Consider the following 15,900-nt stretch of genomic DNA (forward strand, 5'->3'; position numbering starts at 1 on the left):
GGCAAATGCAGAATTTACAATAGGCAGCATCTGACCCCCAATAAATTAGGTCTCCTCCGGGTGCCAAGTGTAACAAGGTAGTTGTGTCTCATCTGCAAGCAGTACTGGTTTGCATTTTCTAAGTCTTGGCCATACTTACAGTCTGCTGCTGAAGCATCTCCTCAGCTCCTTCAAAAGACTCAATGGGGTGGCTGAAGCAGGAGGAAGACCTCCTGGCCAAGGTTTGGGCTGCAGAGCACAGCTTTCAGCCTGAGCTCAGGGAATATCCCTTATCTTGGAGCACTCTCTGATGGCTGACCAAAATCACTCTCCCTCCTCCCATCTGTGGGAAAAGTCAAGTGGCAAGTTTTTATCTAGGAATGGAAGTTGGAAAAAAGTTTTCTGGTGGAGGAAATGTTTGTGAGACCTCTGGAACAGGCTATTATCTTGCAGATAAAGTAATAAAAGGGTCAAATCCAGAAACCTGAGTGTCACCACTGCTGCTGACTGACTAAACAAACATTTGATCTTTGCAGTATTACTATTACATGTACAGATACTATCTCGTCTGGTTTAATTTAAAATAAGTCTGCCAAGGATTGGACTACTTGCTTAAACCTCTCCAACAGTTTTGCATCCTGACTTGGAAACAGTAGGACATATGATCTAAAATACAAGGGTTAAGTGTTTAGGACAAGGGCTCCCATTGTCCGTTGATCTGTATGTCTTTTCCATTCACTGTGCATCGTTACACCAGCTGTGTCTTTAATAAGTAACTGTGTGGGCTCTCGCAGTTCAAATATTTACTTAAACATAATAGAGAACCCAAACAGAACTGAGATACATGAGAATATCCACCTCTAATGTTCACAGTGGATTTGTGCAGTAGATTTGCAAACTATAAACAGATGTGTTTTGATGACTTTCTCTCCTCTGTCTGGTCTCCACTTATAAAACACAAGTTCACAGATTAAGCTTCTCAGGGTTTTTCACCTGGGAAAAGCTTCATGTCTTTCTTACTGTTGAATTTATGGGGAGAAGTCCAAACACTACTCTGTAACTGAGTTTCGCAAAAATCAGATTTGGCATCACTAGGAAAATACCTCCAGAGTGGTGTTCTCTCACTGCAACCTGAGAAAGTCACTACAGGTGGCCAAAGGGAGTTCCATACCCTGTTGCAACTCAGGAAGGTTACTCCTCCAGATCACTGCTGAGGACAGTAGATGAGTCTCACCTCTGCTGTGGTCAGAAAGGGAGCTGCAATTTTCTGTAGTCACATTTTGCCTGTGACTCTCTCTGGGCAAAGGTGAACATCATGGGATAGACATGAGATGGGAGATTGTCGCTGATAGATCAGAACCACTGGTCTTCATGAAAGCTCATTAAAGCAAAGTTAAGTTTCATTACATTGTTTAGAGCTTTAGGTACTAATTGCCATCATTTGAGGAGCATAAATATGTTTCATCTTGCTTTACAGATGGAGAAAAAGGTAGGGGACTTATGCTGCCACATGTGGATCCTAAGACAGGACTGTTTCTTTCTCTTCTCCAAGTGACCCTATATGTGACTATAATATAAAAACATAAGAGTCAGTGTAACAAATAAAATTAATTTCATTATGGGATGCACAGAATGTTTGAAGAATCATCATGTGATGGTGATAAAACACTGCAACACCCAGGGCTGCTTTTTCTTCCTTTCATTTGAGTCCCGGAATAATGCATTTCTTTCACAGTTTGTTTTAGGGAGACCAGGTTTTCTCTCTGACACTGTTTGGTACCTCTTCTTGCTACTCAGTGTTACAGCATGTGGTCTTTGAAATTTGAATCCCAACTTCTTTCTGGAGAAGCATTAACTGAAAAGGCAGCCTTTAGGGTTAGGCAGCGAAAGGTAAATTTTCAGCTCCATGAGCAGGAACTCAGTTACATGACTTGCATTACTATTAATGGGGGTCATGCTGGTAAATTCCTGTACACCACATTGCACATTTACTCATGAGTGCAGAATTGGCACAGCTAGTGAAACTTGCCTTTCGGGTAGCATGTATTTCAGGAGATGGGTCTGACAGGCAGAAAGGATTGCTAAGTACCCAGATGAAAGTCCGGCTTTTAACTCCTTGAACATATTTCCAGAAAATAATAGTGTGAATTAATGCTGGTTAGTGTTAGCTGCTCCTACTGTTAGGGATCAGTCTTGCTCCAGTAGGATTTCATTGAGGCAAAGATCATGCCTGAAATGTGAATGTGTATGCTGTCATGTGGTGTTGGCAATTCACTTTCTGGTGCATTTTCCAAGTACTACTCACTGTTACTTATTTTCTTTCAAACATAGGCCAGTCCTCTGCTAACATAGGCTTCTATAATCGTAAACAAATAAAGGGTTTTTTTATCATTTTCAGCCCTGCTATTTTCCCAACAATGATCCCTCCTAGGGCTGAGCATCCCCTGCTGATTCCCAGCCTACATTACTCACAGGCATCTTATACCCCTTTTTCTTGTACTGTGTCTATTGCAGTGATGGCATCTTATTTCCAAAACTCTTCTCTAGCCTTTACTTTGCTAGGCTAAACATGCCAAGTCCATTTCGCCTGTTTGATATGATAAACTTGCTCTGGCTGCTGTTCTGTGCACCTGCTGTAATTGGAAGGTATTTTTAGTAAATGAAACAAAACTGCCCAAACATTCCATCCTGTTCAGTGTTATGAAACTTTCCTCATATGCATCTGTGCAACAGCCCAGTGTTGTATTGCCTTTTTAACCTTTTAATCTCACCATGGTTCCTCATTGTTTTGTAGTTAATTAGTAGGGTTGTTTTATTATTTTTCATCGTTCAGTGCTGAGGGTTTCAGAGTCTGCAATAGGAATTCTTGTCATCAGATCCCAAGTTTCGTGTTGTGGGATTAATTCTCTTTCTTGCATGCAACTATTCAAAGTGATTTTTTTTAAATGCATGATACTCTAAATATCCTTTGCATCACTAGTAACCTATATTTAATATTAATCAAAGTATTTAATGAATAAAATCTGTTCCATGATTCATTGCCAAAAGAGCTCCTAACTTGGGCTTTTTCTGATAAAGTCTTTTATTTATTTCCCATTATTTTAATTATAGAGTACTCCCTATGTTAGCTGTTGAGAAGATGAGTAGTGTGTATTACTAGAAGATGAGTAATGTGTAATTGCCACATATTTTGAGATCTCGTCCCGTTAATTCAGTCAGAAAATATCTCTTTCCTTTCCCAGTAACATATTCTTGCATTTTGGGAAAAACCTGTCAAATTCTGTCAAGTGAGCCTTTTAACATGGTCAGAAAATCACTTTGTGTTTGAACTAAGTAGGGTTTGAACTGCCAATAGATTTCTTTTCATTCACTGCAATATTCCCTTTCTTCATGGTTCTGTGTGGTCATCAGAGCCAAAGAGATGCCAGAGATCTGTACTGCAATGAGCAGTCAACATCTAGAGAAATACTTTTCAGTTCCTATGTTAAATAAAAGTAGAAGAAAATAAATTTGCTGCTGCAGCTAGTGACTGTGAAGGAGCAGCTGCAAAGTGCTGAGTCTCATCAGGTTGCAATCATGATTAACACTGGGCAGATCCCCCCTGCTGAGGGAATAAATACCCTGCCTTTGTCAAGGCTTCCATGTAAGAAACAATAGATTGTTTCAGTGAAGCACAAGAACATAAATGATAATCGAATCATTCCTCTGAATGAATAGAAGTAGCACCCAGAATGTAAACATTTTCATTTTGGAAGGGAAGGTCTGCCTGTCAGTTGGTTAGTTTTCCGTGTATTTTTTCATTTACTTTGAAAAGCTGCTCACTAGCATTGCCATCATTGCATGCCATAACATTTCCAGCACTTCAAATACGTATGTTTCCTATCTTTCCAAGCTAGGCAGTGGCAAAGTCCAGGGAGTATTGGAAAAAATAAAATCTGCCTTAATATCATTAAAGAGAGGTCAAGACCTTATACTGAATAACTGCCAAACTATGTGATCACATTGGTTCTTGGTAGAGGAAATGGAAAATACTTTCCAGCTGGAATTGACACCAGGAAACGTGTTTTAAAAATGTTTTTTTATACATTGGGATATTTGCACTTAAAAATAAATCTGTCTCTATACAGATGATGAAAGTTGCTGTAAGTATGTTAACAAATTTATGTGTCTGTAAGTGAAACAGAAAGAATTCATTTATCACCTTAGTGCTTCCTTGTCTGCTGTACAAATAAGGAATTTCAGAACACAGTCATGCAGTACATGTTTTAAAGCAAGCGTACAGCAAGCTACAGATGCCCAGCCATCTTCATTTTCATATGGATACAGATATTGTTGATTAGCACATCCAGTAAATATGTTTGGACTTTCAGAGCATCTGGTCAGATCCTGCTGACTTCGTTTCTGTGGGGTGTGCCTTGCAAAGCCAGTAGAGTTCAGCTCAGTGCTTCTCTTGTACCCATAATGTCCTCAGAGATCTTGCACCTGTGGTAGATGACGACCCCACAGCTCTATATGACCATTAAACATGGGAACAGTTTTCTTACAGGATTTGCTAGTTCTTCACTCAGACTGCTATGCTTCTGTGTGCACATGCACCTTTTTTAACAGTCATAATGCACTTCTCCACTGGCCAAATCTGTCTCTTGAGTTTCTGCACAGAAAACATCATCTCCTGCCAGTCACTCCGGAATGCATCTCATCAGTGGCAAAATTAGTGAAGATGATGAAGGATCTGTTTGTGGTGGAAGTACAGACATTTGATGGCTGATATTGAATTCCTGGTGGTCCTATAGGAAAGCCTGTCTGTTGGGATCACTGAATTTCCCCACTCAGTAGGTGCTGAAGTGGGGAGACCACAAACTTTCAGCAGGTGATGGGCAGAGTGAGCCAGTAACAGTGGAGGTGTGAAGCTGAGTGTGATAATTCTAGCTTTGTGGCTCATGTTCACCAGGACACATTGTGATTGGGTGGGCAAGAGTTTCCTACTGCCTGGGAGAAGCAGAGGTGAGGAAAAGCCAGGGCTTTTATTGCTGCTCTAAAACATACCTTCCATGCTGCACCTGTGTGCCTGCACCAGAGCAAGTGCAGGTACATCCATTATTTTTGATTGTTCAGCTCCACAGGTCATTGGTCTCTATTTTTCTGTAACTAGAAACTGGGGGCTTCTCAGCACTGGGCAGTGGTTTTTCATGCACTCCATCCTGTAGCTGGAACAAGCTGGTTTCATCTAAGTTCCCTCTCAGCCATCAGACAACCCCTCACTACAGCTTTTATAGAGGCCTGAACTCAGTTTCTGGTAGCCTGGACAGAGTGCACCCATCAGAGAAAATGTGATTTAAGCCTTTAATTTAAGCTTCAGTTGTAATAATACATCATTTTAGGGTTTTCATTGCCTTGAGGTGAAGATGTGCAAAATGAGCATAATTTATTAGAATTTACTGTGCAGAAGTGGGAAAACACCTGTTTGATGTGATTTGGGCCAAAGTGGTTCAGCTGTGGAAAAGACCAAAACCACTTCCAACCACCCTGTGTATCATACTGGGCATGTGTGGACTCTGACTAAAGTCATCCATCAGGTTTTTTCTTGCCTAAATGTCATAGGACAGCCTAACTTCTGCTGTTTCATTTACATCTTCAATTTTTCTCTTCTTTGGGGGTAGTGAGAAGTATGTTGTTGAGCTGACTGAACCAGTATTTAAATCCCACGTGTATGTAGTACTGTATGACATGTGCCATTTGCTTTTTGAAGCCAAACATTGGCCGATTAGGAATTCCCCATGGGCCCTCTGGAGAGAAGGTGGCTGTGGTGACTGTGGACGACTGTGACACGGCAGTGGCCGTGCGCTTCGGGAGCCTCATTGGAAACTACACCTGTGCTGCCCAGGGGACTCAGACTGGCTCAAAAAAGTAAGGATTCCCTATATTTGTGTTTTCCACTCATTCTCTTTTTCCAGTGGAGAGTCAACACCTTGCAATTAACCACTGAGCACTAAGTGATTAACCGTAAGTTGGAAAAATAGATATGACGTAACAAGAAAAAGTAACAAAGTTTAGTTTGGGATATGGAATTACTTCTACCATTTAAGTTAAGAGTCCTATCTTAAAAGGAGGTAGAAGTAAAGGATGTAAATAAACAACCATTGAAAATCACTGGGTGTGAGAAAAGGTTTCCTGTGAAGAAAGAAAAAAAAGTTGGTACTTTTGAGTTTAAAGAAGAGGTGAACAGCAAGCAACATAGGGGGATATAAAGTAATGAGTGATAGCAGAGAGACCACTGAGAGACACATGGTGCTCTAACATCCCAAGAGAGGTGCCTACTATAAAAACTGTGGCTAATCCAAATGACCAGATGATAACACTTCTCACACAGTGTGGAGTCATTTAGTAGAACCTACATCCACTAAATGTCATTAAGACTAAGACCTTCAGAGGATTTTAAAAGGGTTGGCACTATATGATAATTAGGTCATTATATGAAAATGTATTGCTTCTCAACCTTGTGCTGAGCGGCATCAGCCAGTTCCTGTATGGCTGGGGTCAGAAAGAAGTATCCTGTGGCTACACATTTTTCTCTAATTTTAATTTCCTTCTGCATACTAGCAACTGTTAGGGACAGGTCACTGGATTCTATATAGACATGACAGCTCCTGAGTTAACAGTTAGTGTTACTGGACAGACCTTTGATTACAAGCTTGGGAAGTGCTCATGTAGCAGAGGGAAGTGCAGCTTAAATGTGCTTATAGAATCAGTAAGATAAAGAACAAAACAAAACTCTTTGCAAGAAATTATGAGCATTTCTTTGTTTCTTCAGATCTTTGGACCTTACTGGCCCTCTCCTCCTTGGTGGTGTCCCAAACTTGCCTGAGGATTTCCCGGTGCACAACAGGCAGTTCATTGGCTGCATGAGGAACCTCTCCATCGACAGCAAGCCCATCGACATGGCTGGTTTCATTGCCAATAATGGCACTCTGCCAGGTATGGGCAACTAGTGCCCCAAGGGTCAACACCAGAAAGGTCTCTGCCACAGCTGTGCGTAGGGCACAGCTTAGGATGTCAAGGAGGCTGGTACTGGAAGGAACCCCAGGAAGGGGAAGGGGACACAGGGTTCTGGAATGTCCTCCTGTTAGCACTGTTGAGGGGAAAGCAGCTATGGGACAGGGACTTAAGGTGCTGTATGGCATTGTGCTGCCACTGTGTCTCCAGCCAGGCCTCATTTGTTTGAGTAATGTGCAGTCCACACCTGTGCCAGGGAGGCATACAATAGCCCGTGGCACAGGGCACGTTTCCAGGATTCAGCAGCACATCAGAAAGGACTGGCTTGTTTAACCTTTCTGCATTGCTGGGAGTTTCAGCCAGGAATTCACTCCTAAATTAACTTCTCCTCTTCTATTTTTAAACTACCTATTAAATGTCATTTTGCTCTGAAAGCCAGTGGGATTTGTTCATGAAAAAGACAGCACTTACAATGACTTTTTAATAAATTGTGTTTGTTCTGTAAATAAAATTCTGCAATCCCCCAAATGTGAAACCTGCTTCATGGAGCAGCCTGTTGGAAGTTCTGATTTGATTTCCAGTCCTTGGATCCCTGATCAGGATTAGTTCCAGTGATTAGGCATACCGAATGTTCTCATCATCCTAAAACTGGCTCTTACACACAAAAAATGGAAAGTCCCTTCTGTCCATGCTGCTGAAGGTCTGTGTAAGAGCTAAATTGCAGTTCTAAAGTATGTTGCATTGATTGTGGATTAAGGAGGGAGTCCTAGCATATGCCTTTGATAGACAGACTTGTCTTTATGCATTTAACACATGATCAGCTTACGTAAACTTTTGCCATCCACATTTTGCCTCAAAAACATTTTTTAAAAAAGGCAAAAAACCCAAACCTATAATAGTCATGTCTTCTTTTTATGTAAAAACTCGAATACAGTCATTCAGAGCCTTTTTTTTTATTGAAACCATACAAAGTAATGGTTTTCCTGAATTGCAGGCTGTGCAGCTCAGAGGAACTATTGTGAAACCAACTGGTGCCAGAATGGAGGCACGTGCATCAACAAGTGGAACACGTACATCTGTGAGTGCCCTGTGCGCTACGGGGGGAAGAACTGTGAGCAAGGTAGGCTGCACAGAGCTCCCTGTGCCTCTCATGTGTGCACCTGTCATTGCCTGTCTTTGCCATCTCACAGCTCCTATGTCCAGCTGTGATGAGTGAGGGTAACAGAAGATTGCAGTTGAGACTGTCACCCATTATCTATTTGAAATAAATTTAGAGATCCCCTGTATAGTAGATGACATACTGTCATGAGTAAGAGCAGCTTTCATTGATCTACTTACATAACCAAAGTAGTTCCAAAGAACTTGGCTGTATTTAGTAATTTGTTTATCGTAAAAATGCCTGATCCTAAGCCCCTTTAAATCAGTGGAAAGAATCCTGCTGACTTTACTGGGCTTTGACTCAAACTAGGGATGAATGTGCTGTTTTAATCACTACTTTTTTGGCAAGAAGGCATTCTGTGCTAAGTAAGAGCACTTTCGGTTTGACTGGATTTCTCTTTGATTGAGCACAATGTGCATATATATGTAAAACCTCATTACTAAAGGATAAGGAAGGAGCAGCAGGTGAGTTTTATAGGATGTGAAGGACTTGCAGTCAGTTTTTCCCCTAGAAGTGAGGAGTTACCTGTCTGAGGAGTCCCATGGGGGTTTGTGCTGTAGGGTGGCTGCTCCTTTGGAGTCTTTCTGGATGCTTCCAGCAAAAAAAACGTGCTTCTGCTGGGCCAGGTCTAGGTGGTGGCAATTTCTCTTCCCTTTCCTGAGAAGCAGCAATATTATCTTAAGAGGAGAGGACACATGGTTAAGTTTCTGTCTTGGAGATAAAGGTTTGCAGAGTGAAGAACAGGGAAAAGGAGTGATGGAGATCTCTTCCTATGCTCCACCTCACACAGAGCCCAGTGCTGTTATTATTGCTCCTAACCTGGTACCTGCTTTCTGTAGCAGCTCCTCAAATATTTTGAGCTTCCCAGGTTTGTATGAATATCTGATTTTTCTATGTGTCTCATGTCAAGAATGTTTGTTGATGAAGTTCCTGTATTTTCTTCATGATTGGCTGTTCTCTGTGCTACAAATCCACTCTGATGTATCCTGAGGGGAGTGCCAGGGGCCCAGCTGTACTGCTGTAAATGGGAGTACTGCTATCACATGCAAAGACTCTCCTTCTCTCTGTTTTTCAAATGGAAATTCAAAATTTAATCAAATGTTTCTTTTATTTACTATTTTCTTATCCCAAACTCAAGACCAATCCACAAAGTTTGGGATTTAGATTATCATCTAGGAGCTGCCCTGTAGCCATCCCTGGAAGCTCATTTTAAATTCAGGTGAAAGAGGTGATGGCAGTCACAGCAGCACTGCCTCCCCCCAGTCCCAGCTATCACCTCTGCCTCCAGCACTGTGCATTCCTGCATGTCCCCTTTGTTAATGAAAAACCCCATGTTCTGATGCCTCAGTTTGTGGGGTTTTTCTGACAGTTTGAAGGCAGCAGGTTGCTTGGTTCTTTAATGGTACTTGCGGGCCAGTGTCCCTGTGGAAAAATTGCAAGCCAAGAAAGAAAACAGAATGTGACCAAAGATTTCCAGAGCCCAAAGTTAAAGTCAGGAGATAGAGTCAGTCACAGATGTGCTGTACTCCTGTCTTTCAAATTTCTTATTTCAATGCTCAGCTGTTATACTAAGAGCATTAGCTATTATTAGGCAGCTATTTTTTAAAAAGTCTTCAATAGAATATTTGCAGTCTTGAGTAGGAGTGCTGCATTTCTTTAATCCCTATGGCAGTGCTGGTTCTGCTTCAGGCTAACAGAGGACAAAGACTTTGGCAAGTTACTAATTAACCTTTTTTTCATTTCCTGCTCTTCAAACCTCTGGGATCTGGTCTGCACTAGTGAGGATGGGATGTTTTACCTTCACCACCCTCCTAGAATCTGTTAATTCACCTTCTGCCAGCTCCCTTCTCCCTCTGCTGATATATAGATAAATTTAAGGAAAAATTAGTTTCACCTTTATTGTAATTTAATTCCTTTAAACTATTAGGTGTTGCAATTCTGTGAAGACCTAGCAGCTGTGTCTGACTCACTCTTGGATGGCCAGTGTCATTGCGCTAGCCTTGGACTGCACCTAAATATAAACTCCCACATGTCCAGCACCCACACTGCAGGTGACATCCAGTGGGATGTTGGCAGCATGTTTCCCCAGGCCCTCTGTCCCTCACGTCTTTCTGCTGGCCTGTTGAGTGCAGGACTCTCTTTAGAGTGAACAGAGATACACAGGCAGTGCTTCAAGTGACAAACCCTGAGCCCAGGATCAGTTTGCATCACTGCACCGCCGATGGCAGGGGGTGCTGGGAAGTGTGTGGGCCTCTGTGGTGACAGGGGAGGTCAGGTCCCACCTGAGGACAGTGGATGTGCCACCCCTGCCATGGACACTCCTGGTCCCAGGCATGAGAAAGGGCTGGGGGGAAGAGGGAAGTCAGAGGGGGCTGACAAATGGGGATATCTATTTAACTAGCAGGGAAAGGTTCACCCTGGCCCCAGGGAAGGGAGGGAAGCTGGGAGAAGGTGTGGGAAGGGAATGGTATTTGCAAGTACAGAAAGTCACCACCAGTGAGAAAAGGAAGAAGGTGGCTAATTGCCATGCCAGTCCAGTTCTCCCAGGAGCAAAGGCGAAATGCTTGCAAACAGCATTCCCAGCCTTCAGCAGGTGGGAAGCCCACAAGTTTGCATCCTGCCTCTGCACTCCAGAGGCAGATAGGCTCAAAAATCTCAGCAACAGCCCAGAAAACCAGCAGCAAAGTTGGAAGCTGAGGTTATTGTGAAGGTCAGCAGGTTAGAGGAGGAAGGCAAAGGCTGATTTTTGCACAGGTAGAGCAAGAGAAAATAATCCTGCTCAACACTGATGTCCTGGCTGCTTTTACATTGATGTGGTGCAGTGTGGGCTGATGAATTGTGCCTTGGCCCAGAATTGTGCCCTGGCCCAGAGAGGCAGAACTCAAAAGTCCTGGCTGCTTTTACATTGATGTGGTGCAGTGTGGGCTGATGAATTGTGCCCTGGCCCAGAGAGCCAGAACTCAAGCACTGCATCCAACTTTTAAGCAATCTGAGGACATCTGTATCTGGTGACAATCTTTTTTAATGTTGCCATCTGGTTTTCAAGAGCAGGCTATGCTGCAGTTGTTCCACCATATGCCCTCTCTGGCATTTGTGGTATGACTGCAAAGGTGAGACCACAGGCTGGAGCAGGAGGCAGAAGGGCTGCCCCTTGGACTGCCTGCCCTTAGCCTGATGTGAGGTGGTTGGGTAAGCACATCTTAAGGAAAGGGAGGTCAAGTTCCACCTCTGGCTTGACTAGTGGTAGCCCAGTAGTCCCTGACTTTTTGTTTCTCACAAATAGGGAGCTAAAGAGCTTGCACTTTACTCCAACCCCTGCACTCCACTCCTCACCCCAGCCTTTCCCTTTATAGACACCAGCAAGGCAGACATACGAGAATTTGGGTTTGGCTTCATTCCTCAAAAAATGCAGCTTCACATCAACTTTCCTCCATTTTCTGGTATGGTGTCATCCCTCAACCTTTTTCTAAGGACTTACATATGGTACATAGTAACACGTATGCATTTGTATATACATGATCTCTCCTACTACAAAAAATCCAGAAAGTGTCAGCAGTTATGGTAATGTGGAGCAGAAGGGGAAAGCCTGTTAAGCCCTGTGATTTCACTGACCAACATGGACTCAGCACATGATGAAATAAAAGGCTGGGTGCTAATTTCTGGTGGTTGTACCCACTCTCTAAGGCCTGCTTCCACTGGCAAAAAGCTGCCATGAACTTCACTAACATGCTCACAAGCAAGGATGTCAGGAAGGGGCTGACTGTAGATCCCCTACAAGGTTCCACACATGGTGGAGGTGTCATATGAGGTGTTGCAAACAGCACAGATCTCCCACGGCTATATTTATGCTTCTAGTCAGTGGGATCAACGAATCCATGTAGCTCCTGTTACCCAGGGTAACAACTTTAGAAGTACAAGGGGATGAGTGTTCCTCTGTTTTCCATCAGCAAAGTGCTTTCTATTGGAGGCTGTCATTGGTGTCACCCTGTAGGAACTGTGCTTGTGCAGTTAGAGAGGGGGGCAATTTTGCAGCTCTCACCTCAGGATATTTAAGGCAGGCAATTTCCACACAAACTTTCTCCCTGTGAAAAGGCTGTGTGGCTGGGACAGCTGAATAACCTGACCCTGGAGTATTCACAATTCATTCATGTTTCCTGTTGCCTCCCAGCCTTTTCCTGTGTTTAATCTGTTAATTAGAAGCAGGTAATCAAGGTTATGTTGAAAACATCTGAAGCAACTGTTGCCCTCATACTTCCTGCTCTGTCCACCCACTCACCAGCAGAACTATATCAGTAGAGATCCTGAGCTTAGCTTTCTAGGAACAGCTCTGATGTGGGTAATGCCATAGCAGTGTGGAGGTGCTGCTTTTGAGTACAGGCACCAAGACAAGATGCCTACCCACAACCAGGGTAGGTTGTGAATTTGCAGTATTGTCAACTGCTTCACAGTAACTTCCCTAGACCAGCTCTTCATCCATGCTAGAGTGAATATAGCTCAGTGGAAGAGGGACAAGCTCCCTTGTGTCATCACTGTGACATAGCATCATTTTTCCTCTTCACATTTGTCCTGAAGGATACAAACTGTTTCTCTTGTGTATTTTGATTCACAGCAATGCCTTCTCCTCAGCGTTTCAGTGGTGAGAGCATTATCATTTGGAGTGACCTTGACATTACCATCTCTGTGCCGTGGTACATTGGGCTGATGTTCAGAACCCGGAAAGTCAATGGCATGTTAATGCAAGCCAATGCTGGGGCTGCATCCAAGATCAACATTCAGGTAAAGTGTGGCTGCCTTTGCTTAGGAAAGAATTAATACTCCCCCAGCAGTGAATTATGGCCAGATGAACTACACAGCTTCATCCACCTGCATGTCAATAAAAACATATCATTATTTTAGCCTTTTACAATGATCAAAGGTCAAAATATCATTATAAAAATCATTCATTTAAGACTATTTTTCTAGTCAGAAGTAGTAGTGGGCATTAATATAGATGTAAAAAATGGATCCATTTATTTGGGGATTCTTTGCCCATAAGGGAAGTTGGAGTCTGAATATCCAAAATTATACAAGGAGTTTTTGCAAGCATTCCCATTTTTACTCTTTGAGCTTTTTTTCTTTTTGGGTTTTCTTAGGAAATGTTATTATCTTGCCTTCCACCTCCTTCTGCATCAAGTACAAATATGTAGCAAAAAAAGACATGGTTGGGGTTTTTTTTCCCCACAGATACTGAACAATTACGTGCAGTTTGAAGTGTACAGTGGCCTGAGCCAGGTTGCTAGTTTGAAGATGAGCCAGTCACGGGTCAGTGATGGGGAATGGCATCATTTATTAGTAGAGCTGAAGAGTGCAAAAGATGGTAAAGATCTCAAGTACCTTGCTGTCATGTCCTTGGACTATGGGATGTATCAGGTAAGGCAGCATCATAACTGCACAACTGAGCACTGCACAAATGCTTTTAGGAGAAACTAGGATAATGGACTGTGGACAAGTACTTATGCTCTGAGACATGTTCTGCAGTGATTTATGCATAATCACTGACATTAATTTATTAAGCTTTATGATATCTTACAAAGAAGTCTGTAAAAAGACACATTCCAATGTCTGGCTCCTCACTGCTTTGATGTTTTTTATGTAATCTGTCAGCTACTGCTTGACTCCATCACAATTCTGTTTCTGTCACAGAGGATGATAGTGCTTCTTATCAGCTGTTGTCTTCCTCACAGAGCACTGTGCAGATTGGAAATCAACTACCTGGATTGAAAATGAAAAGCATCATTGTGGGAGGTGTCTCTGGAGACCAAGTCTCTGTTCAGCAGGGATTTTATGGATGTATGCAGGTATGAAATTAAAAGTGTAGCAATAAATTTTGAACTCATGAGAAAATGCCCAGGTGAAAATGTGGGAAGTTTCTTTTTCATCCACCCTCAAACATTTCTGTTTCCTCCATAAAAATTATCTAGGAATCAAAACATTAAAGTCTACCCACTTTGCCAGGTACAAATCTGATCACATAGGGGAAAAACATTTGAAAAAAAACCCCTGGGTTTGGCTCATCAGGTGATTTCTTTAAAATGTACCCTCATTGATTGATGAAAATAATGAAACACATAATACTGTACTCTGAAAGGAGACTATAATTTTAAAATAATTGTCTTTTGTCACCAGGGAGTAAGAATGGGAGAGACATCTACAAACATAGCGACACTCAACATGAAACAGGCTATCAAGATCAACGTAAGGGAGGGCTGTGAAGTGGATAACCCTTGTGATTCCAACCCATGTCCCCAGCACAGCTACTGCAGTGACGACTGGGACAGCTACTCCTGTGTCTGTGACCCAGGTAACCTGCTGGCCACTCATCTAGGAGCTGGATCACACCTTCACGAGCTCATCAGAAGCAGCACAGCAGCAGCATGCTGGCAAAGCGTTCATCTTCTGATTCTTCCTCTTCCAATCAGTATTACCCTTCTCACTCTTAATGTAGCACCCTGGAAGCTGCAGTCCTGGGCTAAGAATCTAAGCAATGTATCCACCAAACAGAAAGACAGTCTTTGGTACAAAAGACTCCTGTGCACCTCCCCTTTTCTTTTTATGTTGGGTTTTTTTTTTCTTTCTCAGCCTTTTCTGCTGTTTAATTTCAGTCTCTCACTCTGCATCCTAATCAAGATACTTTGAATGTTTTCTCTGTTTTGGAGCATGTAGCCAGCACATGCTGTCAGCACCCCGTACAGTCACCTCCCATACATGCAGCAAGAGAATACAAAACTATTTGTAGCACATGCCCCAAATATAAAACTGGGAACCAAAGGCACAAGGGTGCCTCAAGCATGGTAACAGACTGTCAAAAAGAATGGCTTACTATCATTTTGTTTGAGAGGGAAAAGAGTGCTTCATTCCTGACAGTATCTCAGGGGGAATCTACTGATTATCAAAGATGTGTTATTAGTGTATAAGCTTAAGACAGACAGTCTTTTGGAGACATGCAAATCATAAATTACAATGGTTGCTGTAATTCTCTTACCTTGTCTCCCCAGGGTACTTTGGGAGGGACTGTGTTGATGTATGCAACTTGAACCCATGTGAGCATGTCTCCACATGTGTGCACAAACCTAGCTCATCCCACGGATACACCTGTGAATGTGGACAAAGCTACTATGGACAGTACTGCGAAAGCAAGTAAGAGAATTATTTTGTTCTTGGTTTCTTGATCCTGCCAAGAAGCTCTTCACCTAAGGCAGCAGTCCTCCCACTTCCTGTTCTGCTCTGATAAACTTTCCTGTTACAATTTGAGAGGTATTTTAGGCTCTGTTGCCTTTTGGCATTCCTGAGCTCTTCCCAGAAACTAGACATGGTATTCAGGAGCCACTTTGCTTCATCAGCTGCTCAGGGACTCAACCACTTCTTCTGTGTTGCACAGCACTGCATCTCACCTGTACTTTGTGGTGGGTTTGGCCTGAATTTGCTCTGCATCTCTCTTCCAGCTTCTCCAGCACACAGAGCGATGCACCTGTTTGGTGCCCTGTAGCAAGATAAAGTCTCTCTGCAGTGTAGGTCCAGTCCCTGGGCTGGCAAAGAGCCATCTCTTCTGGACAGTCTGGGGCCTGTGTCTGTTGCTTTGTGGGAGAAACGTGCTGATTCCCTCGTCAGCAGCTTCCTGATCTTTGATAAGCATTCAGCAACCAGCCTTATCCCAGAGGCGGCGCTTTGATTTACTGTAATATGGGCCATTCATAATGTGCAAATGAAGTGCATTTGTCTGCCCATTTAGG

General features: G+C 42.8%; 1 protein-coding gene across 1 annotated transcript in view; it reads left to right on the forward strand.

Annotated features, from left to right (window-relative positions):
- CELSR1 (cadherin EGF LAG seven-pass G-type receptor 1) overlaps nt 1-15,900 on the forward strand; it is a 162,154-nt gene that overhangs the window by 110,074 nt on the left and 36,180 nt on the right. The window contains exons 6-13 of the mRNA XM_041474688.1: nt 5,729-5,886; nt 6,791-6,954; nt 7,967-8,092; nt 12,741-12,907; nt 13,355-13,540; nt 13,855-13,968; nt 14,297-14,471; nt 15,166-15,307. Of these exons, the coding sequence (XP_041330622.1) occupies nt 5,729-5,886; nt 6,791-6,954; nt 7,967-8,092; nt 12,741-12,907; nt 13,355-13,540; nt 13,855-13,968; nt 14,297-14,471; nt 15,166-15,307 (1,232 nt within the window). The remainder of the gene's footprint in view (nt 1-5,728; nt 5,887-6,790; nt 6,955-7,966; nt 8,093-12,740; nt 12,908-13,354; nt 13,541-13,854; nt 13,969-14,296; nt 14,472-15,165; nt 15,308-15,900) is intronic.

Source organism: Pyrgilauda ruficollis, unplaced genomic scaffold (genome assembly GCF_017590135.1).
Source record: "Pyrgilauda ruficollis isolate IOZ18807 unplaced genomic scaffold, ASM1759013v1 scaffold33, whole genome shotgun sequence".
NCBI lineage: Eukaryota > Metazoa > Chordata > Aves > Passeriformes > Passeridae > Pyrgilauda > Pyrgilauda ruficollis.